Source organism: Telopea speciosissima, unplaced genomic scaffold (assembly GCF_018873765.1).
Source record: "Telopea speciosissima isolate NSW1024214 ecotype Mountain lineage unplaced genomic scaffold, Tspe_v1 Tspe_v1.0099, whole genome shotgun sequence".
Taxonomy (NCBI): domain Eukaryota; kingdom Viridiplantae; phylum Streptophyta; class Magnoliopsida; order Proteales; family Proteaceae; genus Telopea; species Telopea speciosissima.
In genome coordinates, this window is record NW_025317435.1 from 59,591 (window position 1) to 83,102 (window position 23,512).

Below are 23,512 nucleotides of genomic sequence, written 5' to 3' on the forward strand. Positions count from 1 at the left end.
ATGACTATAACGGACAACATTGAAGTCGCCACCCATGCCCCAGGGGGCGGAACCAACGGACAGAGAAATGGAACGGATATCGCCCCAAAGGGGGAGCCGATCCAGGTGACAATTAAAAGCATAAACCATGGTGAAGAAGAAAAGATGATTGTGAAGATGATCAGATATGCTAAGATGAAGGTATTGGGGGGAGGCGGAGGAGACCGAAATATGGAATTTGGAGGGATCCCAGAGAATCCAGATTCGGCCATTTGGAGAGTGGGTGTAGTTAGAGAGGAAGGACCATGAGGGGGGCAGGAGAGTGAGCGATGCGAGAAGAATTGGGATCTAGAACCTTCGTTTCAAGGAGGCAGCAGAGGGTGGATTTAGAGGATTTGATACGGTCGTGAATCTCAGCTTGTTTGGGGGCAGCTAACAAGTGGTGGAACTAACCCAAGACCCCGGGGGAACATTGCGGGGCCTCAGGCGGTACTCTCTCAAGGGGGGAAAGCAAACCAGAGGGGAGGAGGGGGAGGAAGGGAACAAGGATGAAGGGCAATGGGCCAAAGTGGGACCAGCTGGTGGACCAGGAACTGGTTTGTTATAGTTCGGCCAGGAGGAGTAAGGTGTTTTGGAATAAGTTAATTGGGCTGGATGGGTAAGATGGGTTAGGTGGGTTGAGTGGGTGGGTTGATGGGTCGGGTCTAACTGGGTGTTGACTTGAGATGGGACAAAAGGGGGGGTGTGGTGGTTAGATGGGACACGTGGAGAGGGGAGGTGTTTCTTATTGGGAATAGAGGACCTCGTGTAAAGCGAGGTAGGGGTTTGGTTATTAAGGGAAAAAGTGAGGTTTGGATTGACAAAAGGGGAAGGAGAACAGGATGATGGCAAAAGGGGGTTAGCAGGTGTATCAGCAAGGGCAGCTTGCAGATCGGTATCGCAGCTCGTCCAGGGCTCGAGAGGAGCAATCAAGGTGCAACACCACCATCAGCTCCAAGATCGAGAGCCTGAAGTACCGCAAATCTGTTGTGGTCAACGTCAGTGGATCTGTGTGGTAGGTGGGCATCGGGAGAGTCGCCATGGCTGGGAACCTCAGCAGAGTCACGGTGGCTTTTCCGGTGACGATTTCTCTCTTTTTTCCGGCCACGGGAGAGTTTCAGAGAGCCTTCAGATACCTGAGCTTTGCCGGCCACAGATGCTGTTTTCGCCTGAACATCAATCGAAGCAGCGATGTCGTCTTCCACCGTGGTTGCGACAGCGTCTTCCTTCTCCTCTACAGTAAGCGACGCTGCTGCAGAGACATCAACACCGGCGGCTTCTTCAACCAAAGGGGCTGAAGCAGTGGTCGATGGATACGTAGGAGCCGAAGTGCCTAAAGGGCCAGGGAGGCATTGCTTCGAAGGATGACCGAAGGATTTGCAGACGGAGCAGTAGTGAGGCAGCCACTCGTAGGTAACCCTTTGAGAGAAGGAGTGGCCGTCTTCTTCCTGGATGGTGACAAAATCAGGGGGAGGGTCATCTGCAGTAATTTCCATACAGATACGAGTGAAGGAGAGACGATCCATTTTCTTGGTGCGTTCGTCGGAGAAGAGAGGATTGCCGATGGTCGATCCAACGATACTGAGCCCAGAGGCACACCAATAGTGGAAGGGAAGACCTGGCAGATTGACCCAGATGTGGATGGACATGAGGTCGATTTTGCTGAGAGAGGAGTGATGGTCCCATTGCCGGAGGAAGATCGGTTTCTTGCCAACCAGCCATGAACCACCCTCCAAGGCTCGAGACTTGTCGGAATCGATGGGGAACCTGAAGATGAAGATGCCGCTGGATAGTAGATAGGTGAAGACCCATTGCTTTTGCAGAGAGGATTTGACAACATGGAAGGGTGGACGGGCGCCAAGGAAGTGCCCCACGAGGCAGCACTGCCATTTGGAGAGCTCGTCATCAAGCAGGCCCTTGGGGCAGAAACCAACCCTGTAGTCGTCGACGATGGAAGGAGGGACAAAATGTAGGGAGTGTCTATCAGTGTTGGCTGAGGAGCTGCCGGAGAAGAGGGAGCTCCAAGTGGTGGATGGTGGGTTGCGTTGGGCATGGACAGGGCTGGATGGAGGAGAAGAGGTTGGGTAGGCAGCAATGATAGGAGCGTTGCGGAGAGCAAGGGCATGGCTGTGAGGAGGGGGAGAGGTTGGTGCAGGGGAGGTGGGTGGTGCAGGGGATGAAGCATCAGGGTTGGCAGCAATCAGGGCTGCCGGAGGGGAAGGAGGCATTGCCGGAGAACTTCTAGAGCAGGTTACTTACCATCACAATTTGGCCACCTTTATGTGAGTCTCATATAAATAAAATTAGTGTAGCTGAGATGAGGATGTTGAGATGAATGAGTGGTTTAGGAATTAACCAAAAGTAGTTGAAGAGTAGCTTCGACATGTGATAAGGTAACAGAGATCTTTGAATGCACTAGTAAGGAGTGGTGATTCAGATTGGAGAAGCTAAAAGAACAAGGGGCAGTCCTAAAATGATTTTAGGAGACTTGGTAAGGAAAAACATGCATGGCTTAGGTTGACAAAAAGTGTGATTCTGAATAGAGTTGTGTGGTGAAACATGACTCATGTAGCTGATCCCAATTAGTTGGATAATGCTTAGTTGACTTGTACGCTATTTAGTTTTACATTTTGGAATATCACTCAAGAAAATAGATTTCTGGGATTTTGGATTCTACTATTCCTTATATGTTGTTCTTTTTCTACTTTCATTTCAAGCATTAGTACATTTTGTCCTTAAAGAGCTTATCAACTGTTTGTGACAGTACATGGAGGTATTGGTGAGGACGGAACACTACAATCCTTATTAGAGGCTGAAGGAGTTCCTTATACAGGTTTTATGTTTGCCAAAGCTTTTTTGTCTATGATATAGCCTATAAACTATTATACATTCAGTTTTCTTCTGTTTTTGGTTCCATGGCACAGGTCCAGGTGTTGAGGCTTCCAGAACTTGTATGGACAAAGTTGCAACTTCTCTCGCTCTTAGCAATGTATGCTAACTGACTAATATGTACCACAGTCTTCTAGGATGGATAAGGCTTTTTGTTATTTGGTTATTGTCATGTGTTTTTTGTAGTTTTAATTTCAGTAACTAAACATTTGACTTGGAAACTGACACCATAAACATCATTTAGACCTTGGCATGATATTATCTTCTTTGGCTTCCATCATATTGTGCTAAATCTGACTTCTTCATTATGCATGATCTATTTTGGCAATGAACAGCTAGCAAGGTTTGGAGTGCATACCATACCTAAGGATGCCTGTAGCAAAGAGGATCTGTTGAATTCCCCCATAACTGGTATTTGGCATCACTTGACCACTAAACTTCAATGTGAAACATTATGCGTGAAACCGGCTCGGGATGGGTGTTCAACTGGAGTTGCTAGATTATGGTACAATTTCTGTTTCTTTTCTATCTTTACTATCAAATAGTAGGGTCTCGTATACCATAGGTATATTCTTTACAATATCATTGATAAATGTTTCATATCATGAGTCTACTAGAATGCTCCATTTACATTCTTTCATTCTTTCAGTTCTAACTGTGTTGTTTGTACAGCTGCGCTGAGGACCTTGCTGTTTACACAGATGCATTGAAGAATTGCCTTTTGCGCCTTCCTTCTAATAGTTTATCAAAGGTGTGGGAATATTTTACGTCTGTATGAGTGGTCAACTTCTCCATACCATTTCATTGTAGGAGTTATCATTAAACATTTGGAAACAAGCAAATATCAAAGGAGAGAAGACAAGAAGAGAGAAATAGAGGAGGAAGAGAGAGGACGGTGAGAGGGAAGAGGAGAAGGTGAGTGCAATCGTGTGGGAGGAGAAGTGGTCTCCCTCCCCTATATTAATTTACTAACTTAAGATAGAGGAAATTACATACATCTTCCTAGGGAGGTAAAAGGTAAAAAACATAAAAGCACAAGGTAACTAACAAGATATTAACCCATGCCCAAAGTATCCTTATTACATAGACTCTAACATAAACATCATCTTAGATCTTCTGAATAAATAACTGGAACTTTGAGGCTCTTATTTCCTAAAGTATCTACAACTAATCATTTAATGCAGTGAAATAATTTCCTGACTAAATTAAGTGAAAGGGAGGGCGGCTGAATAATAGTGAAATTATGGATTATACGTAATTACGTATACACAGTTAACAAATACTAACCCTCATAATGAATCAGTTTCATGTGAATATCATTTTCATAGTTCTATGTAAAAGTCTCCCATTCCTTCTCAGAATCATTCCAAAACTAGTCAAATCAAAATGTCAACCAGATCAGCTCAACCAATAACTTTTCAGAAGATTCTGTTAGAAAGTTGACCCTGAAATGACTTGATTTAATTTGAGTTAATTGCATGTTTTGGGGGAAACCTGATTTGCCTCTGTGTTTGGCATAGTTGTCAAGGCATCGCCTAGGCGTCCAGGCAGATTTTCTGGGGTCTCGGCGACTGTCACCTTAGAGGTATCGAACCAGGTTTGGCCCTTATTTATGCAAATTATCATTTAACCCCCTATTTGAATCCAATACTAATAGTTAAAAAATCAAATTTCAAAAGGATAAAAAGTCAACCCCCCAATTCACAAACAAAAACTGGATTTTCAACGGTAGGTAAAATTTTCAACTTTCTATTGCTGGGGTTTTTCTTCAAATCTAAAAATTCTATATATCTTAATATGGTAAAACATTGCTAAAAACCAAAAGAGCAGTAAAATATTCATTTGTTTTGATATAAAAAAAAATATTTTCATTCAGAGCGATTTTGACAGCATTCACGCTCACCCAAAAAAATGTTTAATCGGAACATAACTCTTTCAATATAAATCAGATTTAAGCAGTATTGGATTTCTTGGAAAGCTGGTTTTGTGCTCTACTTATACAAAAAGTCTCATGCAAAAATAAAATCATTTGAGCAGTCAAACTTCTTAGAGAATAAGAACATTTCTCTAAATCCAGAGCAGTTTAATTACTTATAGATAAGATCATATTTTCTAAAAATAGTATTGATGGAATATTTGGGGAATTGAACTTATGCCAATGAGACACATGCCCACTCTTATTTATAATAATGATGGAGAAATACAAGTTATAATAATACCCTTAGGGCAACACAAGATAAATCCTATTGGACCATTATACCCATGGACCCAAAATACAACACTCCCCCTCAAGTTGGTGCTTAGATATCAATCATGCCCAACTTGCTAACTACTGATATAAAATTCTTAATAGGTAAACCCTTTGGTAAATACATCAGCTAACTGATGACCCGATGGAACAAAGGAGATACAGATAAGACCCTATTCTAGCTTTTTCTTGATGAAGTGACGATCAATCTCCACATGTTTGATTCGATCATGCTGAACTGGGTTAGGGGCAATGCTAATTGCTGATTTGCTATCTGAGTAGAGATGCATGGGCACCTCAATTGGTACTCCAAGATCCTAAACTAAGACCCTTAGCCAAATCACCTCATAGATGCCATGGGCCATAGCCCGAAATTCTACTTCTGCACTGGACCGAGCTACTACTCTCCAGGTGACTAGGTTACCACCAACATATGTACAGTAGCCAGAAGTAGATCTCCTATCATCAGGGCAACCAGCCCGATCAGCGTCTGGGTATAACTCAATACAAAGGTGATTATTAGAGGAGATGAGAACACCTTTCCCTGTGGCAACCTTTAAGTATCGCAAGATCCTGTAGACAACATCCAAATGAGATTAAATATGGATCATGAATGTATTGACTAACCATGCTAACAGCAAAGGCAATATCTGTTTGGGTATGCGATAAATAGATTAGCCTCCCAACTAGCCTTTTATAGCTGCTTTTATCAACTGGTTCGCCTTCTTACTGTGAAGATGAGAATTAGGATTCAGAGGGGTGTCAGCAGGCTTACAACCCAACATGTATCTATCAAGAGATCAGCAGTATATTTCCGCTGTGATTGAGAAATTCCTATAGTAGAATATGCAACTTCTATGCCTAAGAATTAGGCTTCACAGGGGTGTTAGTAGGCTTACAACCCAACATTCCTGTATCTGTCAAGAGATCAACAGTGTTTCTGCTGTGATTGAGAAATTCCTTTAGTAGGATATGCAACTTCTATGCCTAAGAAATACCTCAATTTTCCCAGGTCTTGAATCTCAAACTCCTACCCCAGGAATTTTCTCAAGAAAGATTTTTCCTCCATGCTACTTCCAGTGATGGCAATGTCATCAACATAGACAATCAAGAATCAAGATAGTGATATGGAAGAAGTTCTCTTAATGAAAAGAGTGTGACCAACATTGCTTTGCTTGTTACCGATAGATGACATGGCCTTATGAAACCGACCAAACCAGGCTCTGGGTGATTGTTTTAAACCGTACAATGCCCGCTTGAGTTTACAAACTTTCCCTTGAGTCAAACTTTTGAGAAGCAAAACCTGGTGGGATTTTCATGTATACTTCTTCCTCAAGTTCTCCATGCAGAAAAGCATTCTTGACATCTAGTTGTTGGAGGTCCCATCCTTGATTTACATCACAAGATAATATAACCCTAACGGTATTCATCTTGGCTACCGGTACAAAAGTTTCTTGGTAGTCAATTCCATAAGTTTGTGTGATTCCTCTAGCAACCAACCTTGCTTTATACATGTCCACAATCCCATCAGCCTTGTGCTTCACCACAAACACCCATTTACATCCTACAACTCTCTTTCCTAGAGGAAGCTGCACCAATTACCAAGTGTTATTCTTCCCAAGGGCTCTCGTTTCTTAAATTTTTGCCTCTTTCCATTGTGCATTAGCCAGTGCTTTCTGCCAGTTGTTAGGGATAGAAACAGACAATAGGGAAGAAACAAAAGCATGGAAGGAAGGAGAAAGAGGGTCATAGGATACCACATTAGAGATGGGATGTTGAGTACGCATTCTTTTCCTTTTCTAGTTGCAATTGGTAAATCCAGACTTGGTTTACTAGAAGGAAGAGACTTACCAGACAAATGTGGAGCACATGTAGGACTTGACTCTGGGAAGGCCAATTGGTGAGGAGAGATGGTGGTGGTCTTAACAGCTTGCTCTTTGTTTTTCCTCTTTCAAGAACGAACAAAAACCTTCAAAGGAGAAATAAGTGGTGTTGTTGCCTGCTCCCACTGGACCGTGGGCTGAGATGGAGAACAAGGTGGTTCCGGTTCCTCCTGAACCATAGTCTGCTGTTGTTCCTGCCCAGTTACACCATGTGCAATCCCTATAACATCTTCTATCATGGGCAGCTCCATAGGTGTAACCGTGAAAGGCACCTCTTCACTCGGTCCAAACTCCCCCTGAAGAGGTGCAGGGGATGAATAATAGGGAACTGTTTCTTGAAAGACGACATCCATGGTAAAATGTTTACCAAAGCTTTGAGACTCCGTTTGTTACCTCTACAGAACAGTTGGGAGACATGTTTACTAAGCTTTGTTTACCCCTAATTTTCGCACTAGTTGTAACAAGCTGAGCATTGGGGATGTGTATGCTCCAGCTTGAGGGGGAGTGTTGAGATATTAGGGGTGTTTTAGTCATTAGAAGTTCTTTAGTACTAGTCAGCTAGGAGGGGTGTTTTTGATTACTTATTGTTTGTTATTTTTTAAGTAGGTCGGCTAGGCTAGGGGCAGTCTTGCCCTTTGTTATTTTAAACTTTATATTATAAATATAAGTGGTGCCTGCGATCTGGTAATTCAGTTTTCCCAGATCGCAGACCAGGTTTCAATGATTTGGCTTGTATTTCTTCTCTCCTTCTCTTCTTCTCTTTTTTTCTTCTTTCTTCTTCACCTTGAGTCTGGTTACAGGATTCTGGTTTTGTAGCAATTATTATATCCTACCCTTAAATACTCAATACAAATGACCTCTTTTTATACCCTACTTGTACATAATATGAATGACTTTGTCTTCCTGGAACGGTAAGTTGCTTCTGTTTTATAAGTCTCCCAAATGAGAAAAAAAATGGTATACAATTGAGGATTCCTATTAAGCTGAGATGTCTTTGACATTGAAATGGTAAAACTTGATTATGGACAAAAGTGAAGTTCTCTAATTTCTCCAGCAAACATTATTGCATGAAATAATTGATAGTATATATTGTGTGATGTTTTGATACTAACTGGATTTTAAATAAATTCCTAGGCACATGGAATTATTGAGATGCCAAACCCTCCTCCGGAGTTGTTACTCTTTGAACCTTTTATTGAGACTGATGAGATAATTGTTTCATCCAAATCAACAAATGAAAATGCACATTGCCTAATGTGGGAAGGACGTAGTAGATGGGTTGAAGTGACTGTTGGTGTTGTGGGTAAATGTGGAGAAATGCACTCACTGAGTCCTAGTGTTACTGTCAAGGAAACTGGTGGCATTTTATCACTTGAGGAGAAATTTCAAGGTATGTCTTCACACATATTTAGTTATTATCCCACAAGTTGATGTAATGAGTAATTTGATAGTTTCAACAAGTTCTTGAACCCTATGGTTTTGTTTCCTAGTGATGAAGGTTGCCTTTTTTTTTTGGCTGAATATGATGGTTGCCTTTTGGTTGTATGCAAAATGAAGAACTTATTTCTTTTTGTCTGCTTGTTTCGGTTGATGCTTAATGAGGAAAAGTGGATCAAAGCATCAACTAGAGAGCAAGTATTCTAATGATATCTCTCTTCGTTTTCATAATTTTTGGAAAGATCCATGTGAGTCTTCATCAAATTCCACAGTGGAAAATGTTAATAAATAGAGAAAATATGATAATCCTATTTTACAGTAAAAAACAATAAAATATTGTTTGATATCTGTAATAATTAATAATTAATAATAGCCCAACCAAGTGAGGAAGTATGTAAGGCAAATCTGGATTTTTATTTGCAAAGTACTCCTTGTTAGAAAAACAACGCAGCAGAATGGAGATTTTGCAGAAGAAAACAAAGAGAGAGAAATCAAGCACACAAGATAACAATTTTACATGATTCACCCCCAATAAAGAAGGCTACATCCATGGTACAAACCCTCTCACACATCTCTCAAAGAGATAACCACAATATATAGTGTAAATAATAAATAATAATAGAGAAAAGAGAGAAGAGAGATGAAGAGAGAAAGAGATGAGAGGATCAGAGGACAGCAACTCTTGGGGTGTTCAGCCGTATGAACTAAACCCCCCAGATCTATTCTGAATATATAAAAACAGGGCAACAGAAAAATACAAGGCATATTCCCAAAATACCCTTCTCAGTATTAGTGCTAGTGCTAATTAGCGTCAGAACTAATCCCGAGACAGTAAGTCTCTTAACACTACCCCTCAAGCTGGAGCATAGATTTTAATCATGCCCAGCTTGTTACAAATGTAGTCCATCCTTGCACTTCCTAGCGATTTAGTAAAAACATAGGCTAGTTGTTCTCCAGTGCGACCATGCTGTGGAGAAATAAAGCCTTCCTTGTTGCAACTTTTCTCGAACAAAGTAGCAATCAACTTCAATGTGTTTCGGCCTCTCATGAAACACTGGATTCAATGCAATATGAACAGCAGCTTGGTTATCACACCACAACTTCATCAGAGATTTATCATCCATCCCAGGTTCAGTCAACAATTGCTTCACCCACATCAACTCACTTGTAACATGCGCCATAGCCTGATATTCTGACTCTGCACTTGATCTAGCCACAACTGTCTGCTTCTTACTCTTCCATGATACAAGATTTCCTCCCACCACAGTACAATAACCTGTAGTTGATCTTCTATCAATGGGAGATCCAGCCCAATCTGCATCAGAAAAACCTTCTACATGCCCATGACCATGTTCAGAATACAACAAACCACGACCAGGAGCCTCCTTCAAAGGCCTCAAAATTCGAATGACAGCATCCCAATGAGATGTCTTAGGAGAGGACAGAAACTGGCTCACAACGCTGACTGGAAAAGCAATATCAGGCTAAGTCACAGTTAAATAATTCAGCTTTCCAACAAGTCTTTGATACTTTTCAGGATCATCTAACACATCACCACTGTCAACTGTAAGCTTCACATTGGGATCCATAGAAGTGTCCAAGGGTTTGGACCTTGACAGATCTATCTCTGTAAGTAAATTCAAAACATATTTCCTCTGAGAGAGCGAAATACCCTTGCTTGATTGAGCCACTTCAACACCCAAAAAATATTTCAACCTCCCTAGATCCTTAGTATGAAACTTGTGTTGTAAGTGTAGCTTCAACTGCTTGATGCCTTCAACGTCATCTCTTGTGACCACAATATCATCTACATATACCGCCAAAAATATTCTACCCATTTTAGAATGGTGATAGAATGCCAAATGGTCACTGTCACAGCGCAATAGTCCAAACTCAAGAACAACTTCAGTGAACCTACCGAACCCAGCCCTGGGAGACGGCTTCAAACCATACAAAGATTTCTTGAGTTTGCACACCAGCCCAGACTCCCCCTGAGCAACTAACCCAGGAGGTTGCTCCATATAAACTTCCTTATGGAGATCCCCATGGAGGAAAGCATTCTTCACATCCAACTGGTAATCTAGTATAACGGTCAGTGATGAGAAGTTGCAAGAGAGATCAAAATACGAACAGAGGCAAGTTTGGCAGCAGGAGCAAAAGTATCCAAATAATCCACGCCATAAATTTGAGTGTAACCTTTGGCGACCAAACGAGCTAAAGAGCCATCGGGATTACCTTCACAACATACACCCATCGACAACCAACAGTGGACTTACCCGCAGGTATGGGAACAGGATCCCGAGTCTGATTTTCTTTCAAAGCCAACAATTCTTCCTCCATTGCTGTCCTCCAGCTAGAATCAGACAATGCCTCTGTAATAGACTTTGGAATAGGATGAGATGCAATAGTGGAGAGACAGGAAACAAAAGAGGAGGATAAACCAGAGTAAAACACAAAAATCGACAAGGGATATTGTGCACAGCTCCTAACACCCTTACGATGAGCAAGAGGAACATCAAGATCAGAAGGAGGGATACTTATCTCTGGATTAGGATCTGGAGACGAAGGCAATGTGGTAGGTGCCATAGAAGCCGGGGGTGCTGTATTTTTGCGAGGATGACGATAGAATGTAAACCGAATAGGTGGCAGAGGTGGAGGTGCTGGTGGAGGAGAAGGGATAGCACCTTGCGGAACCTATGGAACAAAATGTTGCACAATATAGAGAGGGTGATCATCATCCAATTCAGATAAAACAAAAGATTCATCATGATAAGAGGTCGACTCAAAGAAGGAGACATCGGCAGTGACAAAATATTTTTGTAAAGTTGAAGAGTAACACCGATACCCCTTTTGAGTACGAGAATATCCCAGGAAAATACACTTTATTGTTTTAGGATCCAACTTGGATAAACTTGGACGATGATCACAAATAAAACAAACGCATCCAAAAATACGGGGAGGCAAAGGAAAGAGAAGTTCAGATGGAAAAAGGAGAGAATGAGGAATACCACCAGTTAAACACAGACGAAGGCATGTGATTTATAAGAAAACATGCAGTCAAAACAGCATCAGCCCAAAAAATCTTTGGAACCTTCATTTCAAAGAGAAGGGAATGAGTAACATCCATCAAATGTTTGTTCTTCCGTTCAGCCACACCATTTTGTTGTGGAGTGTCTGAACAAAAAGACTAGTGATCTATACCATTCTCAATCATAAAAGAAGAGAAAGTTGCTGAAAAATATTCTTTGGCATTATCACTACCCAAAATACGAAATGGCATATTAAATTGTGTCTGAATTTCAGTAGTAAATGCACAAAAAATGGAAAATAACTCAGAACGCTGTTTCATTAAATAAAGCCATGTGACTCTTGAATAGTCATCAACAAAAGTAACAAAATATCTGAATCCCAACTTAGATGCAATAGGACAAGGACCCCAAGTTAGAACTTGAAGATGGATCGATTCTAGTAAGAGAGAATAGATTTACAGTAAGTAGAAGGAGAGAAGAGAAGAGAAGTAGAGAGAATCGATTATGTGTGTTGAGTGATTCTCAACACATATTAGCTTCATTAATAAACTTCTATAAATTACATAGCCCTCCCTAGGGAGGGAAATGGAAATAAGAAAAACAAAGAAGAAATACAACTTAGTCATGTGTTATAACAAGACAGTAATTGACCTACCCTTATACACCAAATATTCTAACAATTCTAACACTCCCCCTCAAGCTGGAGAATAGATGTCATACATTCCCAACTTGCACAATAAGGTACTAAATAGAGTAGGAATGAGACCCTTGGTGAAGATTGTTAGAGTTGATAGTAGATATGTATCAGGGGTAGTTCAAGAACTAGACTTTGGACTAGCTGCCTTATTATGTATTTTAACCTTTTTATGTCTTTTTACCTGTTACCTCCCTGGGGAGGTGGATGTAATACTTTTAGTAATTCTATTGGAGTAATATAGATGTGTTGGAGAAGTTACTCCAACACACCACATTACCACCGAAATACTCTCTTCTTCCCTCTCTTGTCTCCTCCTCCTTCTTCCTTCTTCTCTAACATCTTCCTCCTCTCTCCCTTGCTTCCTTAACCTAAAACTCAACTTGGTATCAGAGCAGTTGGTTTGTATTTAGCCTCTTTCTTCCATTCTTTTTCTTCTTTTTGGAATCCTAGGATTCAAAGGGTTTCAAGGAGAAGTCACCAATGTAAAAAATCTGGTATAGGAGTATGAAATAGGTTGGAAATAACCTATTCAGATGTTTGAAGATGCTCTATGAGCTTTGTTGAAGCTCTTGTGAAGTTTTGAAGCCATTCCATCCACTCCAACTGTTACCGCCAGCCTCAGCTTGGAGTTCCTGGTTCTCTCTCTCTCGGCCTGAGTTTCATCCTTGGAATGGCCCAATAGGATCACCTAAGGGTGCTCTTTTCATCCCATCTGGTCTCCTTTGCAGCTTGACAGCCCTGTTTGAGCAGTGCTCTTTTTCGTGGGATCTCTGTTCCTGCCCAGGTAATATCGTGACTGCAGTTTGTCTGTTCCTCTTGCATTTGGACTGCCATGTGTTACTGTCTTTGTTGAGAAATGCTTAGAACCAGCCTGTGTGAGGTGCTTTAGCTTGTTTCAGTTGTGTTATCCCTTGGTGGATGCTAGGGTGAACCTCTTTCGTGTGTTTTACTTGCTGGATTTTTTTTCTGCCTTTTCTGGAATCCTTGTTTGGGTAGAGTGTGTACTCCCCACTTGAATCGATATTCTAAGGTATTGTCAAGATGGCTGAATCTGAGACTTCTGGACTTGGTGTGGCTGATTCACAGCCTATTCCTTCTCCCACAGCCCCTCAATTGGTCTATAAAAGCACACATTTATAGATTTCCTTTGTGAAACTTGATGGCACCAATTACTTGGACTGGTCACATTTGGTGAAGCTTTCCCTTAGGAGCAAAGGGAAACTTGGGTACATCACAGGTGCTATCAAGGCCCCAGAGCCGAGTGCACCTACTTACGAGAAATGGGAGACTGAAAACTCTACAGTCATGACATGGTTGATCTTCTCCATAAAGCCCGAGATTGGGAGAAGATTTATAAGAAAGGAGACTGCCAAGGCCGTCTAGGACAGTGTCTCTCAGACCTCTTTGACAGAGTGGGTGACTCTGCCAAGGTCTATCAGCTTCATCAAAAGATTCACTCCATGAGGCAAGGGGACAGACCTATCTCTGAGTACTATATTCCTTAGTCTTTTGGAGGAGTATGACCACTACAGAGATCTCCATTTGACCAACCTAGAGGATGAAGCAAAGGTGTATCGGACCCTTGAAAAAGAGCGGGTCTTCTCTTTACTTGGTGGTCTGAACCCTGACTATGAGCCCATCAGACTCCAACTTTTAGGCTGGTCTCCTCTTCCATCTCTTAGTGAGGTCTGCAGTTTCCTACAGAGTGAGGAGACTCGGCGTGTTACTATGGACCCAACACCAGCATCATCTCATAAGAGGTCAACTCTCAATTCCAGTTCTTTCCGAGACACCCGTGGAGGTGGCAGAGGCCAAGGGCCCAACTGTGAGGCAGCCAGTGCAGTGGAGATAGTTGGTGCCAGTGGAGTTGGGAGAGACAGGTTTAAATGTGATCACTATGGGAGAACTGGGCACACCAAGGATAGGTGTTGGTCTCTTCATGGTCGTCCTCCTAGCACACGTGGTCGTGGTGGTCGTAGAGGGGGAGCTCGGGCTGACTCCGTGATGATTGAGGCAGATGCTACACAGGATGATCCTGCTTTGGTTGATACAGTTTGTCGGATTATATCCCAGTTGAGCACATCTCCTACATCTACTGTGGCCAGCTCATCTTCGTCCTCAGCCTTGCTAGTCTGCACTACAACTTCTATTGCAGCCCAGTCTTGGGTCATTGACTTTGGTGCCACTGACCACATGACTGGTACGTCCTATAATTATGATTCCTATACCATTTGCTCTGGTAAGGATAAAGTTAGGATAGCTGATGGATCCCTTTGCTCTATATCTGGTAAAGATTGTATCCCTGTTACCTCATCTATTTCCCTTACTTCAGTTCTTCATGTTCCTAACCTTACTGTTAACCTTTTATCTGTGAGTCACTTGACTAAATCTCTCAACTGTTGTGTCACCTTTTTTCCTTCTCACTGTCTTTTTCAGGATTTGGTGACGAAAAGGATTATTGGTAGTGGACGTGAGGAGAAAGGCGTTTACTTTTTTTTATCCTGGTTTACCCACAGCTCAGTCCTATGCATAGTTGTCATGGCGTCCTGGCGCTGGAGAGGGTTGCATGGCGACGTACGCCATGGCGACCCTCTTTGATTTCTTCTTCCTGTCTCTTTTTCCCTCTTCGATTTCTTCTTCCTGCCTTCGATTTCTTCTTCCCTCTTCGATTTCTTCTTTCCCTCTTCAATTTCTTTCGATTTCTTCTTTCCCTCTTCGATTTCTGAATTTTCTTCTTAAAACTTGAGAAACAATAGAGAAAAAATAAAACATGGCTTGAGTATACATCTATTAACACATTAAAAATAGAGAAAATAAAAAATAAAACATGGTCGACATGCTCGCCATGGCGGGCGACATGTCGATATATCGACGTGACACCCCTCCGCCGACTTGGATCGCCGTGACGCCGTGACAACTATGGTCCTATGTGTGTGGACGTGATGATAGTAGTTCTGTGGAGTCTGTTATGTTATGGCATCGGCGTCTTGACCATCCATCTTTTGTTGTAATGAGGAAACATTTGCCTCACTTATTTTCTTCTATTGCTTCTTCTCATGTCTTTTAATGTGAACCATGTATGTTTGCCAAACATTGTCGTTCCTTTTATCCATATCATGGTAATAGAACTGCTTCTCCTTTCCATATTATACATACTGATGTTTGGGGACCTTCCCCTACTACTTCTTTATTTGGCTTTCGTTACTTTGTGCCTTTTGTTGATGACTTTTCTCGTGCTACTTGGACTGTTCTTATGAAACATAAGAGTGATGTTTGTGACGCATTTCAGAATTTTTATCAGATGATTCTTACTCAGTTTGATACTCGTATCAAAATTGTCCAGTCTGATAAAGAGGGAGAATATATGTTTAGTGGCCTCCAAGCCTTCTTTACTAATAATGGAATTCTCCATCAGCTAGCGTGTGTTGACACACCCCAACAAAATGGGATTGCTGAAAGGAAGAATCGCCATTTATTAGAGGTCACCCGTAGTCTCTTGTTTGGCATGCATGTTCCCAAGACCTTCTGGTTTGCTGTTCTTCTCACTGCTTCTTTTCTCATCAATCGCATGCCAACCAAACTTCTTGCTTTCAAATCTCCCTTAGAAGTCTTATCTTCACAAGTTTCTGCTTTCTCTCTTCCTCCTAAAATCTTTGGCTGTGTTTGTTATGTGCATGTTAACAAATCACATCGCACTAAACTTGATCCCAAAGCCCTCAAGTGCCTTTTTCTTGGCTACTCTTCTACTACCAAAGGTTACGGGTGCTATCACCCATCTTCTCGCAAGTGCTTCATCTCCAAAGATGTCACCTTCCTTGAGTCTGTACCTTTCTTTGCCCCATCACTTCAGGGGTAGAATTGTGGGAATGAACAGGCTGCTGATTTTCTTCATTACCCTCTACCTATCTCTCCCTTTATGCTTGACATTGGAAAGTCTGTGGATGTGGATGATGTGCATGCTGATTTGGTGGTTGACAGAACTGTCAGTGGTCCTAGTAAGGAGAAAGATTACCACATTACATACAAAAAAGGTGAAGGCTTGCATAATGAAGGAAAGAAGACCTACCAAGAGTCCTCATTGGATCCAGATCCACATCCTGAGATTCATCCTTCTCAATCAAGTGATATCCCTTCTTCTCCTTCATGTGATTTAGACCTTCCTCGCAAAGGGAAAAGAGCTTGTACTAATCCTATAGCCCAGTTTGTTTCCTATGATGCTCTTTCTCCTACAAGTCTTGCCTTTATTACTACCCTCTCTACTGCTTCTATTCCCAAAAATGTTATTGATGCTATGTCTGATCCAAAGTGGAGACAAGCTATGTTTGAGGAAATGATGGCACTTGAGAAGAATGGTACTTACAACTAGTGGATCTTCCCAAGGGACGTGTCCCTGTTAGATGCAGATGGGTCTACACAATCAAGTACAAATCTGATGGCAGTGTTGAGGGATACAAAGCAAGGTTGGTGGCTAAGGGATACAGGCAAGTCTATGGAATTGACTATCAGGAGACATTTGCTCCTGTGGCCAAACAAAACTCAATCAGAGTTCTTTTATCATTGGTTGCCAATAAAGATTGGCCATTATATTAGTTGGATGTGAAGAATGCCTTTCTCCATGGCGACTTGGAAGAGGAAGTGTACATGCAAACTCTACCAGGCTTCAAAATGCCCTCAGCTGAAGGGAAAGTGTGCCTCCTCAAGAAGGCACTATATGGTCTCAAGCAGTCACCAAAGGCATGGTTTGAGCGCATTCGGCCGGCCATTCTGAAGAATGGATATTCCCAGAGCCAAGCTGATCACACTCTCTTTACCAAGCGGGGTAATGGTACCATTACAACCCTCATTGTCTATGTTGATGATATTGTGGTCACAGGAGATGATATAGCTGAGATGGGTAACCTGAAGAGTTACTTGGCACAACAGTTTGAAATTAAAGATTTGGGCCCCTTGAAGTATTTCTTAGGAATTGAAGTATCAAGGACCAAGAAAGGAATCAATATATGTCAATGGAAGTTTGTTCTTGATTTGTTGACAGAGACAGGAATGTTGGGCTACAAACCAGCCAATTCCCCTATTGAGCAAAATTATAAACTAGGAGAAGATTGTGGTCCTTCTCTTGTTGATGCGGGAAAGTACCAAAAGCTAGTGGGGAAGCTTATCTATCTTGCCATGACACGCCCAGATATCTCCTATGCAGTGGGAGTGGTGAGCCAATTCATGCATGCTCCCAAGAGTGGCCACTTAGACGCCGTATATCGTATTCTTAGGTATTTGAAGTCTTCCCCAGGGAAAGGACTACTGTATTCCAGACACAACCACTTGAAAGTGGAAGGTTTCACAGATGCCGATTGGGCTGGCTCCATTACAGACAGGAGATCTACCTCCCGCTATTGTACCTTTGTGGGGGGTAATTTGGTTACATGGAGGAGCAAAAAACAGCATGTTGTAGCTAGATCCAGCGCAGAGGCAGAATTTAGAGCCATAGCTCATGGAGTATGTGAACTCATATGGTTGAAAAGACTTGTTCAGGAACTGGGATTTGACACTGAAGGCCATATGAGACTCTATTGTGACAACAAGGCTGCTATCAGTATCATGGTTCAAAATCTCGCGATATTTCGCCGAAATATCGCTTAATTTCGTATATCTCGAGCTTACCGAGATGCGAAATCAGGTCGAAATGAAAAAATACCATATTTCGTCTATATCTCGTGAGATATCGTGAGATATCGACGATATCTCGTGAGATATCGACGATATCTCATGAGATATCGACGATATGTCGATATCTCGATATCTCGTGAGATATCGACGAAATATGGTATTTTGGCTTAAAGTGTCACGTGAAGGGGGGCTATAATACAATATTTCGCAGATTTCGGTCCATATTTCGACCGAGAGCTGCATTTGCTAAGGAATTTCAGTTTTTTGCCTATTGTTCCACTCTTCCAAGCTCTCATCCAACACTCTAGCCATTGTTCAAGCACATTGTTGTCGGATTTTCGCCGGTAAACTCATCGGAGGGTCATCTAAGCTCATCATCCAAGCCTTTTTCCACTATTTAAGGTAAATTCTATTCCTCTAAAACTATTTTTTTGAAAAGACTATGTACAAATTTTGTTGGATGGTGATGATATTAATATATGTTAGACACCGGAGGCCGATCTATAGCCTCACGGTGTCGAAATTTTTTTTCCATATGTATTTTTTTTTTTTAATTTTCTGGTTTTAAAAATTCATTTTCCTACAATTAAAATAGGAAATAATTAGGGGTAATATGACTTAGATGGTAATGAATTAAATATATGTTAGACACCAATGGCCGATCTACGGCTTCACGGTGTCGGATTTATTTTTCTGCTCTTAAATAATTATTTTAATTTTCGCACATACCACTCCATTGGCATCGGATTATGGTGCATCACAACCTTACGGTGGATATGGATATGGATCATCATCATATGGGCAGTTTAGTGGGGTAGGGGATTATGACTACCAGTCCCAGTCCCAGGGACATACTGGATCATCTTTTGTAGATAACATCTTTGCATACCCTAGCGGACCTAGCTACCAACCTCACCAGCCATACATGCAGCCAATGCCATCGCCTCTTGCGCCGGCGCCAACATCATATCACAGTGGATCATCTTCTTCACAGACTGGATCGATTGGTAACCCTAGTTTATATCCTAGGATAGGTTACCTATAGTATGTTGATGATTCCATTTACGTGACACTTGTGGATGACTACACTCGTTTCTTCTCCGATTCTATACCGTGGTCCACATATGTCCTTCAAACAGAGAGCAATGGACGTCGACTCCAGCGAGGCATGAGTGGGATTGATCCAAGGAGGCACAGCAACTAATATTAGTAGTTTAGCACTTGTAATTTGTAACTTAAGTTGTGATTTCATTGATCTATGAACTTGTGAGTTGTGACTTGCGAGTCTTGTGACTTACTAACTTTGACACTTAGTGTATTGCCTTTAAGGCTTTAAGCGAGTTATTGAATATTATGGAGTTTATGAGAATCATGGCACTCATCAATGTGTATTGGCTTTAACTTGATATGTGATGAAGTTAAATACTATTATTAAATATTAACTGCCTAATCTATGTGTATTTAACTATTTATACATTAGGGTCGGTGACCGTATGTCAATCAAGGGTGCAAGCCCAAAACACCAATTTGAATTCACATTTTTACAATTTTATGGTTTAAATGTGTTTATTAAGCTTAAATAAGGCTGTCCATGAAGTTTCAGGCCTAGATATGGCTAAATACCCCCTGAGATGGACCACCGAAATATTGCAGAAAAAATGCAATATTTCGGTCATATTTCGCGATATCTCGGATATTTCGGATATCTCGGTAGGCCCGAGATACCCATATATCGCGAGATATAGTACTATGATCAGTATTGCCCACAATCCTGTTCAACATGACCGAACTAAGCACATAGAGGTTGATAGACACTTCATCAAGTAGAAGATAGACTTTGGCTGCATTTGTACTCCTTTTGTGAAGACTGGTGATCAGCTGGCAGATATCTTCACCAAAGCCCTTGCCTCTCCTCAGTTTGGTACCCTTCTAAGCAAGCTGGGAATGCATGATATATATTCTCCAGCTTGAGGGGGAGTGTTAGAGTTGATAGTAGATATGTATCAGGGGTAGTTCAGGAACTAGACTTTGGACTAGTTGCCTTATTATGTATTTTAACCTTTTTATGTTTTTTTACCTTTTACCTCCCTAGGGAGGTGGATGTAATACTTTTAGTAATTCTATTGGAGTAATATAGATGTGTTGGAGAAGTTACTCCAACACAACATTACCACCGAAATACTCTCTTCTTCCCTCTCTTGTCTCCTCCTTCTTCTTCCTTCTGCTCTAACATCTTCCTCCTCTCTCCCTTGCTTTCTTAACCTAAAACTCCACTAAGATATCTGCTACTTTATCATCTGTCTTCACAAAAGGAGTACAAATGCAACCAGAATCCAGCTTCTCTTTGATGAAGTGTCAATCAACCTCAATATGTTTGATTCGATCATGTTGAACCGGATTGTGGGCAATACTTATAGCAGCTTTGTTGTCACAATAAAGTCTCATTGGTCCTTCAGTGTCAAAACTCAAGTCTTGAAGTAGTCTCTTCAGCCATATAAACACACACTCCATGAGCCATGGCTTTAAACTCTGCCTCCGCACTGGATCTAGCGACAATTGGTTGTTTCTTGCTTCTCCAGGTAACTAGATTACCATCCACAAAGGTGCAGTACCCAGAAGTAGATCTCCTGTTAGAGACTGAACCAACCCAATCAGCATCTATGTAGCCTTCGATCTTCAAATGGTCATGTCTGGCAAATAGAAGACCCTTTCCTGGGGAGGATTTCAAGTACCTAATGATGCGATAAATTGCATCTAGATGTCCACTCCTGGGAGCATGCATGAACTGACTCACCACTCCAACTGCATAAGTGATGTCTAGTCGAGTCAAGGAGAGATAGATCAGTTTCCCTACTAATCTTTGATACTTGCTAGCATTTATGAGAGGAGAACCACATTCATCACCAAGCTTATGATTCGGATCAACGGGGAGGTTGCTGGTTTATACCCCAACATTCCTGTCTCTGTCAGAAGATCCAAGACAAATTTCCTTTGGCAGATATTGATTCCTTTCCTTGATCTAGATACTTCAATACCCAAGAAGTATTTCAAGATTCCAAGGTCTTCGACCTCAAACTGCTTAGCCAGATAAGACTTCAATCTATTTATCTCGGTAGCATCATTCCTACTTACGACAATGTCATCAGCATAAACAATGAGAGTTGTGACCATACCATTTCCTCTCCTGATAAACAAAGTGTAGTCAGCTGACTCTGGTAATACCCATTCTTTAGCATGGCTTGTCTAAATCGCTCAAACCAAGCCTTAGGAGACTGCTTGAGGCCATAGTGAGCTTTCTTCAAGAGACACACTTTCCCTTCGGCTGAGGGAAACTTAAAACCACGTGGAGGCTACATATATACTTAATCTGCAAAGTCTCCATGAAGAAATGCATTCTTCACATCTAATTGGTACAATGGTCAATCTTCAATTAGCTGCCACTGAGAGAAGAACCCTAATTGAGTTATGTTTGGCTACAGGGGCAAAAGTCTTTTGGTAGTCAATGTCATACACTTGACTATACCCTTTTGCAGTTAGACGAGCTTTATATCTTTCCACTGTATCATATGATCTATATTTGATGGTATAAACCCATCTGCATCCAACTGGAGTTCTCCCCCTGGGGAGATCAACTAGTGTCCAAGTACCATTCTTCTCCAGAGCCATCATTTCCTCAGACATTGCTTGCATCCATTTTGGATCAGCTAAGGCCTCTGTGACATTTTTGGGAATGGAAGAAGAAGCAAGGGTAGTTAAGAAAGCAATACCTGTAGGAGATATAGAATCATAGGAAACAAACTGGACTATGGGGTTAGTACAGGCTGTCTTCCCCTATCTCATAGCAATGTGAAGATCTAACTCAAGAGAAGAAGTGTTACCTGACTGGGAAGGATGAGACTGAGGAAGTGAAACCAAAGAGGGCTTTTGGCAGGGCTTCTTTCCTTTTCCCTTCAAGCATTCACCTCTTTTGAACACAATGACCACTTTTTCCTTGTGCTCTTTTTCCCTGCTAGCATCACCACCACCACTAGCATCAACATCAACAACATCAACTTCTTTGTATTTTCCAATATCAAATAGGAATGGGGAAGTGGAGGTAGGCAAGGGAGATAAAAAAAAAAAAAAAAAAGGAATGACATTAGCATCCTGTTCATTTCTAGTAGTGCTCTCTCCCTGAAGAGGATGCTGAGGAGAAGAAAAGAAGGTAATAGACTCAAAGAAGGTGACATCTTTCGAGAGAAGTCTCCTTCGGGAAGAAGGGTGATAGAATTTATACCCTTTTATTAAATCAGAGTAACCCAAGAAGATGCACTTGAGGGCTTCGGGATCAAGCTTGGTGCGGGCTGATTTGTTGACATAAACATAACAAATACAGCCAAACACTTTTGGAGGCAAGGAGATAGCTGAGGATTGAGGAGAAAGAAGTGCCAAGGGAGATTTGGAGCCAAGGAATGGAGAGGGCATCCGGTTAATAAGGAAGGCAGCAGTAAGAAGTACATCAGACCAAAAGGTCTTAGGCACATGCATACCAAAGAGAAGACTCTTGGTGATTTCCAACAAGTGGCAGTTTTTTCTCTTAGCCACCCCATTTTATTAAGGGGTGCCAACACAGGCCAGTTGATGGATGATGCCATTATCAGTAAAGAACTGTTAGAGCCCCCATCCATGTAATCACCCCCTAATCAGACCTAACAATTTGAATTCGAGTATCAAACTGAGTACTGATAAATTGATAAAAGTTCTTGAAAGCATCATACACATCACTTTTTTGTTTCAACAAAACAGTCCAAGTGGACCTAGAATAGTCATCAACAAACGAAACAAAGTAACGAAATTCAGACAAGGAAGTATGGGGAGAAATCCCCCAAACATCAAAATGAACAAGAGAAAAAGGTGCAATAGATCTATTACCATGATAAGGATAAGATGTTCAACAATGTTTAGCAAAAATACATTATTCACACTGACAACATAAGAAGAAGGAAAAGAAGTAAACAAATGTGGCAACTGTCTCCTCATAACAACAAAAGAGGGATGACCGAAACGTTGATGCCAAAGCATTACAGACTCCAAGGTACTACGGTCACTCCGCCACAAACATAAGGTGCAGCAGTAGATGAACCAGGTAATTGTGGTTTAAGCATAGTACTAAAACTCGCGAAATTTCGGTCGAGATATCGAATATTTCGAGTATCTCGACCTGTCCGAAATGAAACGCAAGTCCGAAATGAAAAAATGCAATATTTCGAATATTTCGGAAATTTCGATGAAATTTCGGTCATCTCGTTTCGGAAATTTCGGAAATCTCGGTAATTTCGGTCATCTCGTTTCGAAAATTTCGGAAATCTCGGACATTTTTGGCATTTTACACCCACAGAAAAATACCATATTTCGACCGAGATTTCGACGAAATTTCGGTATCTCGGAAATTTCGGTCAGACCGAAACACCGAAACGAAACGAGATTTAGTACCATGGGTTTAAGTAGATAAAGTCCTCCTTCCTCACGCCCACTGCCAGTAACCCTCTTCGTCTCCAAATCCTAAAAAAGACAATAGGAAGGAAAGAAAGTGACACAACAATTTAAGAATTTGGTTAGATGAATCACGGATAGGAGGTTAGTAGCAAAATCAGGGACATGAAGAACA

The 23,512-nt window shown here is 41.5% G+C and overlaps 1 protein-coding gene across 1 annotated transcript in view; it reads left to right on the forward strand.

Moving 5' to 3' along the window:
• LOC122647633 overlaps positions 1-23,512 on the forward strand; it is an 82,007-nt gene that overhangs the window by 39,098 nt on the left and 19,397 nt on the right. The window contains 5 exon segments of the mRNA XM_043840986.1: positions 2,783-2,851; positions 2,943-3,007; positions 3,243-3,412; positions 3,580-3,658; positions 8,173-8,428. Coding sequence (XP_043696921.1) covers positions 2,783-2,851; positions 2,943-3,007; positions 3,243-3,412; positions 3,580-3,658; positions 8,173-8,428 — 639 coding nt within the window.